Below are 12578 nucleotides of genomic sequence, written 5' to 3'. Positions count from 1 at the left end.
AAAAACCTCAACCGGTCCCGGTTTTCGGTCCCATAACCGGTCCTTACCGGTCCCGGTCCCGGGCCGGTCCTTTGTCGGTCCCGGTCCCGGGCCGGGCCGGGCCCATTTGGCCATCTCTACTTCAGACTTCTAGCATTGGGCCAAACAATTTGGATTAACAGCAGTCCATATACGTGAGTGGTATAGAATTTAAAGATGGCTAAAAATAGCCGGCCTGGCCCAAAATTGAGACCGGTCCGTTACCGACCATTGTTTTTACAAAAATTCAAGGCCTAATCCGGCCTAGGACCGGTTATATATTGGCCCAATCTTTTTTTTTTTATAAAAAAAAATGAGTTTTTATAAATTATATATCAAGTTTTGCAAGATTTCCCTGAGATTTTCAAGCGTTTTTTTAAACTTCAAGTTTATTTTAAGTTTTCCAAAGTTATTTTGGAAAACTTTCAAGTTTTTAAGGTGTTTAAATACTAAATTTCAAAAATTGTAATTATAAAAACACTAGAAAGTTACTCATCCAATGCAGCGAGATACATCTTTATTTTAATGTTTCGTTTTATGTTGATATTATACGGTTTATGTGATTTTGCGAAAGATAATGTTTTTACTTTTGAATAAACATAAATTTGAAGACATCATAAATTTTTTTTAAAAATATATCGATATTAATATCAAATTAACTATTTAAAAATTCTCGTTTTTGTACCTTTAATCCATTTTTTTATATAATTTAATTTAGGTCAAATAATGAAGTAATTTATTTTCGGCTTAACAATAAATTTTTTATAAAGATAATGATTTTGATAGAACTAAATGATTATCCTAATTATATTTTAGATATTTAAAATAATATGTTTATCCTATATTTGATTATGTTTATTTACAGTTATTTATACAAATTCAAAAATGAAGTTTTAATAAGTTGTAATTACGCACATTTAGTTGTAATCTTAAATTTTAAGTTATATGCATTAATACACATTACTTCATGCATAAAAAATAATATTTAAGAGTTTCTGTTAAATACTTTATAATATAGTATAGATGTACAATATTTTTTTTTGTAAATTTAAAGAATTAAAGAAATATATATATTAAAAGTGTATTTCAATAATTATCAAACAAGATGTTATATGTTCAAACTTATTTTTTGGGAAAACAAACTTGAGATCGCTTTGGACCGGCCCTTCGACCGGGACTGGTTCTAAAGACCGGTTCTAAAGACCGGTTATTGTTAAAGGAGACCTAATCATGAGTTTTTAGTCAGAACTGATTACAAAAAGAAAATCTAAGAATCATAACCTACCCAACATGGTTTTACCATCTCTAGTATTGATATCTTTACAACACTAATAACTACAACTAAACTACAAATTCAAACCATGTGTGCTGCCGCAAATCATGTAAAAGGAATCCAGATTATTATATGAATTGCTCATAAATGAACATCAATTGGAGTCATTTGGTGGTGAATTGATATATATAAATATATATATATATATATATAAATATATATATATATATATATATATATATAGACTTGGGATCATGTGAGACCAGCCTGTTTTCGTGAGACCCGTGAGACCAACATTTTACACTTGAAACTTCACAGCAAAATGCTGTGAAGGTGACTTTTTAAAACCTTCACAGTGTTTTTGCTGTGAAGGTTCGACTTTTTTTAAACCTTCACAGTGTTTTTGCTGTGAAGGTTCGACTTTTTTTAAACCTTCACAGTGTTTTTGCTGTGAAGGTTACGTGTAAAAATGTGGTCTTACAGGTCTCACGAAAACAGGCTGGTCTCACGTGAACCCAACCCTANTATATATATATATATATATATATATATATATATATATATATATAGATTTAAAGAAATGCAGCAGAATCAGAGTTATCTTGTAGGTACCACGGTACCACCTAAAACATCTACAATTACTTATTATGAACCCTCAATCTACAATGCACACGTGTCCACATCTTCTCAAATGTATGAACTAAACTGGCCCCCATTGCCGATACACCCTTAATTGGATAGACCCCATAATGGTGTGGGTCCATAAAGTGCAGTAGAGTGAAACATGTAGGACCAGGCCAAGATTATATTATCAGTCAGCAGCAGACATGAATGCTGCCATATTTCTAACGAAATTTGTCTCCAAGCTACAAATTCCTCATCCTTTTTATGAAACTCAGTTTTTGCAATTTCCTATTCACATTACAGCTGATATTTGCAAGAGAAAGAAAGAGAGCCATACCTCATGTCTAGCCAACCAAGGAGACCTTCAAGGAACAAAGATGATGAGCTCGATCGGCTTCTTTCGAAATTACAAGCACTGCTACCACCTTCAACTTCTAGCGCCAATAAAACAAGGGTATGTTGGTTACGAGATTTTATTTAAATGCATGACCTTTTGAAAGATTTTGAACTATTTATCTGTTGGGAACGAACATTCTTTTGTTAGATAGAGTCGTTCTTAAATCTGTCTGTACGTCATGCATTAAAATAATATATGTCAAAAGGTTATTCTGATTTATATCGTTATGATGAAAAAGGTGCCAGCATCAAAGATTATTCAAGAGACATGCTATTACATAAAGAGCTTGAGAAGAGAAGGGGACAACCTAGGAGAAAGACTATCTCAAATATTGGATTCTATGGAAAACAATGGTGTTGATGTGAACATCCTCCGAGATCTTCTGCAACAATAATCTTCCCTCCGTGTGTGGAGGTCATAAAGTCAAGCATATGCATACTGTAAACCAAACAAACCCAGTAAATCCCACAAGGTGAAAAGGGGAGGGAAGAAACAAACATATGCATATCATATATGTCTTACCTCTACCATGAAGGGTGGAGAGAGACTGTTTTTGTGAAGACCCCCCAACTCGCAAAAAACAAACATATGCATATTGTATCTGTCTTATTATCTTCTTGTATCAATCAGACATGTATTAGGCTATTTAAATACTCCAGCTATTTATATAACATCTATATGGTGTTTCCTTTGATCTCCTCCAAATACCAAGGACTTCACTTCATTATATTTAGGGACCTGAAGGTAACAGCGAAAAATCCTTAGTGACCCTAGGGATACTCGAATTAACGACCTATGGGGAGGAGCCAAAAGACCTATGAGGTATACAGTTGACGCAATTTTGTACAAGCAAACTCAATGGAACCCAATATACCCACCTGGAGGTGGGGTTGGAGGATGTAAGCAGACTTGACCTCTACCCTCAAATAAGTCAAAATTTGATATTGGTAAATTGTGGCAAATTTCTGGAACTGGAAAACGTGTGTGACCAAATAAGCCTAAACTCATCATACCCTTTTATATCAATCTACTTGCATCCTTACTTTTACTCTCATGTGAGGTCTTTAACAAGGACCATAACCTTGTACAGCAGGCTTGTGACACATATTGACATATATGATGGGTTTTAGCACTCTTGAATAGTGCACATTTGCAATTGCACAAAATTATAGTCATTGCAATTATCCCTCCAACTATTCAGTAAACACTGATGGGCTAGAAGATAATAATCCCTCTGCCGTATGTTACCCAAAATTATACCATCATTGAAACCAGGGTTACACCAAATAATCAGCACCCTTAACCAAAAGTTTATATGAGCAGACAGACCATATTGCTCTATTTACCTCTTTTGAGTGATCGTATGCCCAACTTTTAATCAGTTGTCTTATGTGTTAACCTTCTTATAGGAATATTATGTATACAATTTACCGTCCATTCAGAAATTCTAATTTATTTCTCATAACAGTCAACCAATGCATCACAAGGTCCTTTTCCTACTTCGTGTACCACCTATGGAGAGTAAAATATTAAGTCAATCCCATAAATCCTAAGATAAGAACGGAAGTTTTCTGCATTTTTTTCTTTTCCTTTCTCTGGGCAAAGTTCTTGGGGTATGAGGAACCTAAAAAAGACCCACATTTCCAAACGACATGCATTTATATTGTAGAAGTGATTGATACATTCCAGGTATATTTCTAACAGCAGATTTTCTAGTCCCTATCATTATTCATAGTTTAAGGCCTCACACCTAGTTGTTAAGCTCGGGTCACTTGCTGTAACATTCCATACTGTCATGGCATATAAAACTCACCTTCATAAGTTATACTTGCGTCGATATATACAGGCATTTAGCTTAAACAAACCAAACCGAACTAATTCAGTATCCCACCCGGGAGTGGGATATGGGTAGGGTAAGATGTACGCATACCTGACCACTACCCAAAGAAGTATGCTGGTTGTTTCCTTGAAAGACTCAGGCTTTTAGCTTACAGATATCTGAATCTTCCATACAAACCATTCCACAAGGAATTACTTTGCTATTGCCTTCAATGATTATTACATAAACATGTGAATGTTTAACATACTAGATTGAGAGGTACTTATCTCTTCCTTGCCTTTACTGCTTATATCTTCTCAACTTTCACCTGAAATGCATGCTTAATGAGTTCACGACTTTTTAAGTACATAAATAAGCTTTCCATAAAAATCAATCTTGAAATAGCTCTAGTTGCCTGTTCATCACAGTTAAAAGGATAATATTTCAAACACCACTCAGTCTCTTTTAGATATATGGCATTTAGGCACATACAAGAAAAGGCCAATTCATCCTCTAATTGAATCACTTGGCCTCATTATTAAATCATCTCTTTCTCTATCCTCATCACCAATTAAATCAAATGCATTATTGATAATGCAATTTATCCCAACTAACACTGGGGGCCAAGTATAATAGCAACATAAAATTCACTTGTGAAGAACAAGTCAACACAATTCACCTTATAGCAAATTTGCAAGAACTACATATATACATATTTTTCAATATAAGCCACATGCATTTCAGATTTAAAATTTAGTACATGAACTCATCTGAGGTACTTGGTGATAGATGATCACTAGAATTCTTATCAAAATATTATAATTGAGATGAAGAGTCATGTAATATGAAAGTTATCAAGCAGAGCTAAATACTAACAATGTAACTATACAAATACAACATAATCCTTCAGTTCCAAATAATAGAATGAAGAACATACGAATGCATCCGTTAACCATCCTAAGTTAGCCGTGCCAGAAAAACTTGAAATCTTCATATCTTGACTGTATTTAGTTGCTATATACCCCACTCTTCATGATTTTATCCACCTCATTCTCATTTCGATGAAACCTTCAGGTCTCAAACACCAAGCTTTGAAAACCCCAAACAGAATTGTAAGATCGTTGGTAAATCTTTCTACACCTGCATCAGATAACTTCGTGTTACTCATAAAAATACCACTGAAAACAAGACAATCTATATCAGTTGCCAGATTTCTACAGTCTCCAACAAAATCCATCTTATTCAAATTCACTTCTATTATTGACATCTTCGCCTGCAAATAACCAATTGCCCCAATGAAGGATTTGGATACTGCCCAGCCTTCTTCCCTCTTTTCCAGCCATTGCTTCCTGTTCTTCATATAATCACGACTGTGAGCATAAAAAAAGCAACCTCCGATAACTTCCGAACCCATCCTATTCTAAATTTCCCCAGGTACATATTTCCCCATCAACTATACCACCAGAACTGTTCTCACCAACTGTAATCCCTACTTGTTGGTTCTGATCCATTCTCATTTCCAAAAAAGAGACTTCCTCACACCATTCAATTAAAAAAGACTCAAAGTATCGAGAAGCATTGATAGACCTTGTCACTTTAATCAACGCATCATCATCAGTCAGGGCTGTCAGCCCTTCAGCTTCTTGGCATCTAAAAAGTAAGAAATCCAAAAACCTGTGCATAATTGACGCAACTGCCATTCTAATAAACTTTGCTCTCAATGGAACACCTGGAAGTGACCAGCAGCACTCAATCATGAATGATACGCGCCTGAGAAAAGCACTTGATATTGCAGGAGACCTGTAATCTTCTGAACCTAACACAAGAGCTGATTCCTGAACTTCCATCAACCTTTTTTTCTCATCCTCAATTTCAGGTCTCAGTTTATCAATTGAATCACTGAGCTCTATTTCAGCCTACAGATTAAGTCAATCAGGCCGATCACAGAAAACAGATAGAGAAGAAATCTTTTGCATGTTCCCATCCTCCTCAAGGGATAGCATGATTTCTGGCTGAGCAACAAATATTCAGACTCTTTTATGAAAAGAAATCATTAAGTCAATGACATGTAGCCAGGATATTTTAGCTTGCGATTGATTTTCAGTAGTATTCTTTTCGTCCAGCTGACTTATGTACATGGGGAAAAGTTCTTTTGCCATATATGTCGATAAGAATGTTACCATGACTGAAATCCATTCTCCCCTGCAAGAGTAACCTGACAGCATCGCTTCATCAACCAGTGGCTGCAATAACTCATCCATTGGATCAACAAAATCCCGAGTTATTTTATATACTAATGCAAAAGTAAGCTTAAATTTCTCAGTCCACTTTGTAAAATGGCATTAAGATGCAATTGATATAGGATTCACAAGCTCTTCAATGGCCCAAAGAAGCTGATGCAGTGTAACTTCTACATAATGCCCCTGGAGTTGTCGAGATTTTCTTTGCGCTTGCAATTCCTGCAGTTTGCATAGTGCAAAAAGACCGTAAAATACTGGTGTTTGAGATCACCTCACATCGTGGAAAGGGGATTTGTAGCTTCAGCTGATTTCTTTGCTTCTAGATTAGAGGGGTTTAAAGCGGACAGGAGTGGTGGCCAGCCAAAGGAGGCAAGAAGGGATCGACAATCAGCAATTGCTTGAGGTCTCAAAATGGCTAATGCTTGATCCACTCTGTGATCAAAAGCTGAAAACAAGGCAGGACCATTGAGGGCGTGTCCTAGAAACTTTACATAAACATCTTCTGCCAAATTTGAAAGCATTAATAGCAACAAAATGCACTTCCTGCCACAAATAAGGAGGTTTAGAAAATATTACTTCACGCCTAAACAGCATCCAGTTCAATTGTCTCCTTGATCACCTATAAATGCTGGGCAGATGGCTGTTTCCCTAAATTTCTATTTACACTGGAAGAGACAGCACCTTCTCTCCAACCAAGGTGTCAATGCTATCTGCAAGAAATAAAAAGGATGACACAGAAAATTAAAATGAAAGCCATAATAAAAGCTACAAAAATGTTAGCAATATATTATATTGTTAAGGAAAATAAGTCAAAGTCTTGAGTACAGTATTTGAGTAATTAGGAATAGAATTATAAATTCATGAAAATCATATTCAACTGTTGGATTAACAAAAAGATTTTCCAGGGAACTTAAACCAAGTGATTTTACTATCTCTGCCACAACTCCCATTTCTTTAACACCATACATTTTCATCCCATACTACTTGATGAGGAACATTTTTTTATGCTTGGAACAGGTGCTATTTCTTGGGCATCCAAAAAACAACAAAGTGTCACATTGTCAACCACAGAAGATGAATTTGTTGCACCTACAGCTTAGAAGAGTTCATGAGGAGCTACTAAAATCTTTTGTGACAATATCCAACAATCAAATTGTCGAAGAATCCAGTGCTTGATGGAAGAAGTAAACACATAGATATAAGATTCTATAAGGGATCTTTAATATGATGAGGTTCATAAGCCTATTAGGTGTGTGCACACTAACTCTAAACTGAATGTTTAGAACTTCAGCTTAAGGAAAGGTTTGTTGAGATAAAATTTTCTTTGTTTAATTTCTTCAAGACTGTTACGGGTCCTGATTTGTAGTATTTCAGTTGTGTAATTGCCAGTAAAAAGGCCTCAACGTATTTGAAAAAAATTGGCTTCTTCAGCTACATACTTTTTCTTATAGTTATATATCTCTCAATTTTTAATCATTTTGCTGCAAATCTAAACATCAGAATGTTTGTAGTATCGATCATCAATTTAGAAATGCAGATATTTATTGAACGAAAATCACAATCTAAAACTTGAACACTACATTAAGAATCCAAAGAAAGTCACATGATTGCATAATGCATATACAAAAATAATTGAAGCATCACCTCGTCGAGTTCCTCGGAAAAAGCAAGGGCACAAGATGGAGATTGTTCTGCTGCAGAAGCCTGCATTGATCTTAGGACACGCATCCAAATTTCTCAACTCCTCCAATATTCTTTCCCTAATCTAAATCGAAAATACAACTCGTCGAATTTGATATAATCCGGTTAATCTTGCATCAATCTTTTTAGCAAAAAATTGAACTGAATATGAGCAAAACGATCTCGATCTTTCAAAAGAAATTCATTCTCAATTCAACATCGCAGAATAGAAATTTTATTGTGTCATTCACAAAAATAAGGGGAAAGATGGAGTCGCCGGAGAACAGCGGCGTCGGTCTGTATTCTGGCCGTATCCAGAGTGATGGTTGTAGTTTGCACGGATCATAATTACAAAACTATCCCTTCAGAGCATAATTACAAAACTATCCCTATTGGACTGGGCTTACAAATACAAATATAATAACCAATTTGTATGGGATTTTAAACGATACTGAGCCCAATGATGCATTTGTATCCCTAATTCCCTATTCCCAGATGGCGAAATGGGCCCGGTCCAGCCCAGTACCGATTGGGACCGGGACTGGATCGGATCGACGGTCTGTAACCGGTTATAATTTTTAGGAAATTTAATGGCTCGATCAGGCAACAAGATCGGTACCGGTTATAAATAGGCTCGATTTAAAAAAAAAATAATTTTTATAAATTATGTATCAAATATTTCAATATTTCTATAAGAATTTGACGTTTTTCAAGTTTTTGTAAGTGTTCAAATACTAAATCTCAAAAAATGTAACTATTAAAACATGTATAACATTTTTGTATAAAAATATTTTTAAATTGTATTTGAATAACCCAATTAGGGATTTTAAAATGTATTTCAATAAGATATTATTCAAAATAAGAAAATCTCCAAACAATGTTCTTTACGTTCAAAATTGATTTTTGGGAGAAAAAAAATTGGGACCGATTTAGGCCAGCCCGGGACCGGGATTGGGACTGGTTACAAAGCATGGAGACTGCGCCTTGGTACTTTGGTCGGGATCAGTTACAGAAAAGGATCGAGACCAATTTGGGTCTGGCTTAGAAACGATTTTTAGCCATATCTATTATTCCCCCCTGACTCTCATTGGAGTTTTATCTCAACTGTGACAATTTCTGTTAATTAAAAATTACGGTGGTTGTGAATAAATTTTTAAATAAAAAATTGATTTTTATTAATTTGTTAATATAAAATTAATGTTTTTTTATCGATGTAACAGTAAATAGTATAAGAAATTGTAGGGAACAGATTATTACTAATAAATTGTTTATATTACATCATATTTTTTGATGCTTTACAAAATATATTTTACAAAAAATATATAAATAATTTATTAAATAAGATTTTGGTTATAAAAATATAAACAGTTTGATGAGGAAATAATATTGATTTTATTTTTGTATTTGTTAAATTATACATTTTTACAAATTAAGAATATTAAAAAAATAAAAAACATCATATATTATAACACAAATAAAATATATTACAAATTGTGCCTCAATTAATGCATTTTTTATTTTCTTATTACTCCATAAAATTACATGAAACTCTATAAATTACTTTATAAATTAAAGCTTAAAAAGAAATATTTATTTATTGAATCAAAAACATTTTATAAATAAAAATAAAAATTTTAATTAACGATATTATTTGGTATTAAGTTGTAATAAAAATATTTAATTATAGTCTTGTTCATTTAATTAAAATATAGTTTTTCACTCATAAAATTGATTAGGAATCATTATATTGGAGGATAACTGGATAGATTATTTCTAAATTCACGTGACACTTTAGAAATTGTATTGTAGTAGATGATAATACATTTTATTTAACTAGAAGAGAACTCGTGTAATGCATCGAACATCTTGATTTCAACGTTTTATTTTATTCTTTATCTACCTCGATATAATACGGTTTTATGTGGTTTTGAGAGAGCGATATATATTTATTTTTGAATAAAATATCATAAAATTTTGAAAAAATTATATCGATATTCGTATCAAATTAACTATTTAAAAGTTTTTGTTTTGTGTAATTTGTTTAATTCAAATTTTTTATTATAATTTAATTTAACGTAACAAAGTAATCTAATTTAAGTTTAATTATATAATTCTTTACTAGAAGGGTACTCGCACAATGCAACGAGATACATCTTGATTTTAATATTTTTTTTTCAGTCGATGTTATAATATGGTCTTATGTGATTTTGAAAAAACAATGATGTTTTTTTTAAATAAAATATAAATTTGAAAATATCATAAAAATTTGACAAAAATATATCGATATTAGTATCAAATTAACTATTTAAAATTCCTCATTTTTTATATAATTTTTAATTTAATTTTTTATTATAATTTAATTTAGGTTCAATAACGAAGTAATTTATATTTGGTTTAATAATATAATTTTCTTATAAGGATAATAATTAATTATTTTGTTAGAACTCGATGATTATTCTAATTATATTTTAGATTTTTTATATTTTAAAATGAGATGTTTATCCTCTATTTGATTATGTTTATCCGTAGTTAGTTACACAAATTCAAATATGGAGTTTTAATAAGTTGAACTTGTGCATAATTTACTTGTAATCTTAAATTTTAAGTAATATACATCAATATACGGTACTTCATGCATAAAAAATGATTTTTAAAATTTTTTGTCAAATGCTTTATAATATAGTATAGATAAAGATAATAATTAAGTATTCTGTTAATAATTATCCTAATTATATTTTAGATTTTTTATATTTAAAAATATAAAGATAATAATTAAATATTCTGTTAAAACTTAATGATTATCCTAATTATATTTTAGATTTTTTATATTTAAAAATGAGATGTTTATCATGTATTTCATTATGTTTATCTGTAGTTAGTTACACAAATTCAAACATAGAGCTTTAATAAGTTGTACTTAAGCACAATTTACTTGTAATATTGAATTTTAAGTAATATACATCAATAAACAGTATTTTGTACATAAAAAATGGTTTTTAAGAATTTTTATCAAATGCTCTATAATATAGTATAGATAATTGAAAACTATTTAGCTCTAAAAAAACAGTGAAGAACTCATTTAACAAATTTGATTTTTAAATAAAAATAGCCCTAGGCTCTTTATTTTTTATATAAAAAATAGAGGAGATATAAGTTATAAACTACAATACGATATTAGTTTTGATCACTAACTAGAATAAAATCTAGCATCAACTTTTAATATTAAAAATCTAATGATTTTATTCTCCAAATAATAGAATTTAATTTGGAGACAATTGAGTTACTAAACTATCTCATCTTTTTTAATCTCGTACTCTCTCAACTATCTCATCTTTTTTAATCTCGTACTCTCTCTTTCTTATAAATTATAAATACTTTTTTAAACCAATTTTTTTGTTATAAATATATATTAACCGTTTAAGAATATGAGTTAAGGTGAGAAAAATAAAAAGGGATATGGATCTTTGATCACTTTTAATCATATCCTCATCCCATGGATTACGTTTGATGCAGGATTTGATCTGTTGCATCTTGGAAGTATTTCATTAGTGCTGATCTTCAATTATGATTAATCCAAACATGAAGATCTCTTCTTACCATTCTCATTATAACTTTCGTTATAATCGGACTCAACCCTTACCAGTTATCTATGTCATGATATTTTAAATATTTAATAGTCAAACATCTTCCTTAAATCATATACCATGAGTTCATTAAAAAAACTATATATATATATATATATATATATATATATATATATACACACACATACACAACAAGAGAGAACACAAGAACGGCTAAATCACATGTGAATTTAAATAGAAATCACATGCAATTACAGAACAAGATCAAAGTAAAGGTGTACGAATGAGTCGACCATTCTCATGTTCTTTTACTTGATAATTGTTCTCATTTCAACCCGACTATATATCATGTATATACACACACACATACATATATATATATATATATATATATGCTTATGGTAGTCATTAGTGTAGGGTAGGATTGTGTGAGGGATCTAATCTTATCAAATCATATCCGAATTCTTGATTAGATTGGTATTACTTTGGGTACTTTTTTGATATGTTCATTTTTGATAAATGGTGGAAGAATATCCACCGTATTAGAATTTTCATATCAATAAAGTGATTATCAATCCAGTATATGATATCTAAAAATGAGTTGAATTTCGGTGAGAAGGAGAGTTAATATGAGAATGTAAGAAGAAATCTTCACCCTTTGATACACATTAGAATGAGATGCACCGAGATGTACCAGATCATTCCCCATATCAAAAGTAATTCATGGATGAGTTTGAGATTAAAGATTCAAGGTCTAGATCTCTTTTTATGCTTCATATTTTAACTCTCATTCTCAAATGATCATTTGCCATCTAACAGTAATCATATAAATATTGATAAACATGCAACTAAAAGGATGGGTCAGGAGCATACAAGAAACTCTACATGATCGTCAATAGCTTCTGTTTGGCATGGTGATTACATGATTGGATGACAATTAATA

The 12578-nt window shown here is 31.7% G+C and overlaps 1 protein-coding gene and 1 pseudogene across 1 annotated transcript; one reads left to right on the top strand and one right to left on the bottom strand.

Moving 5' to 3' along the window:
• Positions 1–2092: 2092 nt before the first annotated feature.
• Positions 2093–2950, top strand: LOC112514982 (transcription factor ILI3-like). Its single transcript, XM_025121636.1, has 2 exons — positions 2093–2369; positions 2551–2950. Exons 1-2 carry the CDS (start codon positions 2256–2258, stop codon positions 2704–2706), a joined length of 270 nt encoding a protein of 89 aa, XP_024977404.1. The 5' UTR covers positions 2093–2255; the 3' UTR covers positions 2707–2950.
• A 1977-nt stretch (positions 2951–4927) lies between these two features.
• On the bottom strand, positions 4928–8081 carry LOC112514080 (annotated as a pseudogene).
• Between the last annotated feature and the right edge of the window lie 4497 nt (positions 8082–12578).

Source organism: Cynara cardunculus (assembly GCF_001531365.2).
Source record: "Cynara cardunculus var. scolymus isolate 2C chromosome LG 6, CcrdV1, whole genome shotgun sequence".
Taxonomy (NCBI): domain Eukaryota; kingdom Viridiplantae; phylum Streptophyta; class Magnoliopsida; order Asterales; family Asteraceae; genus Cynara; species Cynara cardunculus.
This window is presented reverse-complemented; position numbering and strand designations above follow the sequence as displayed.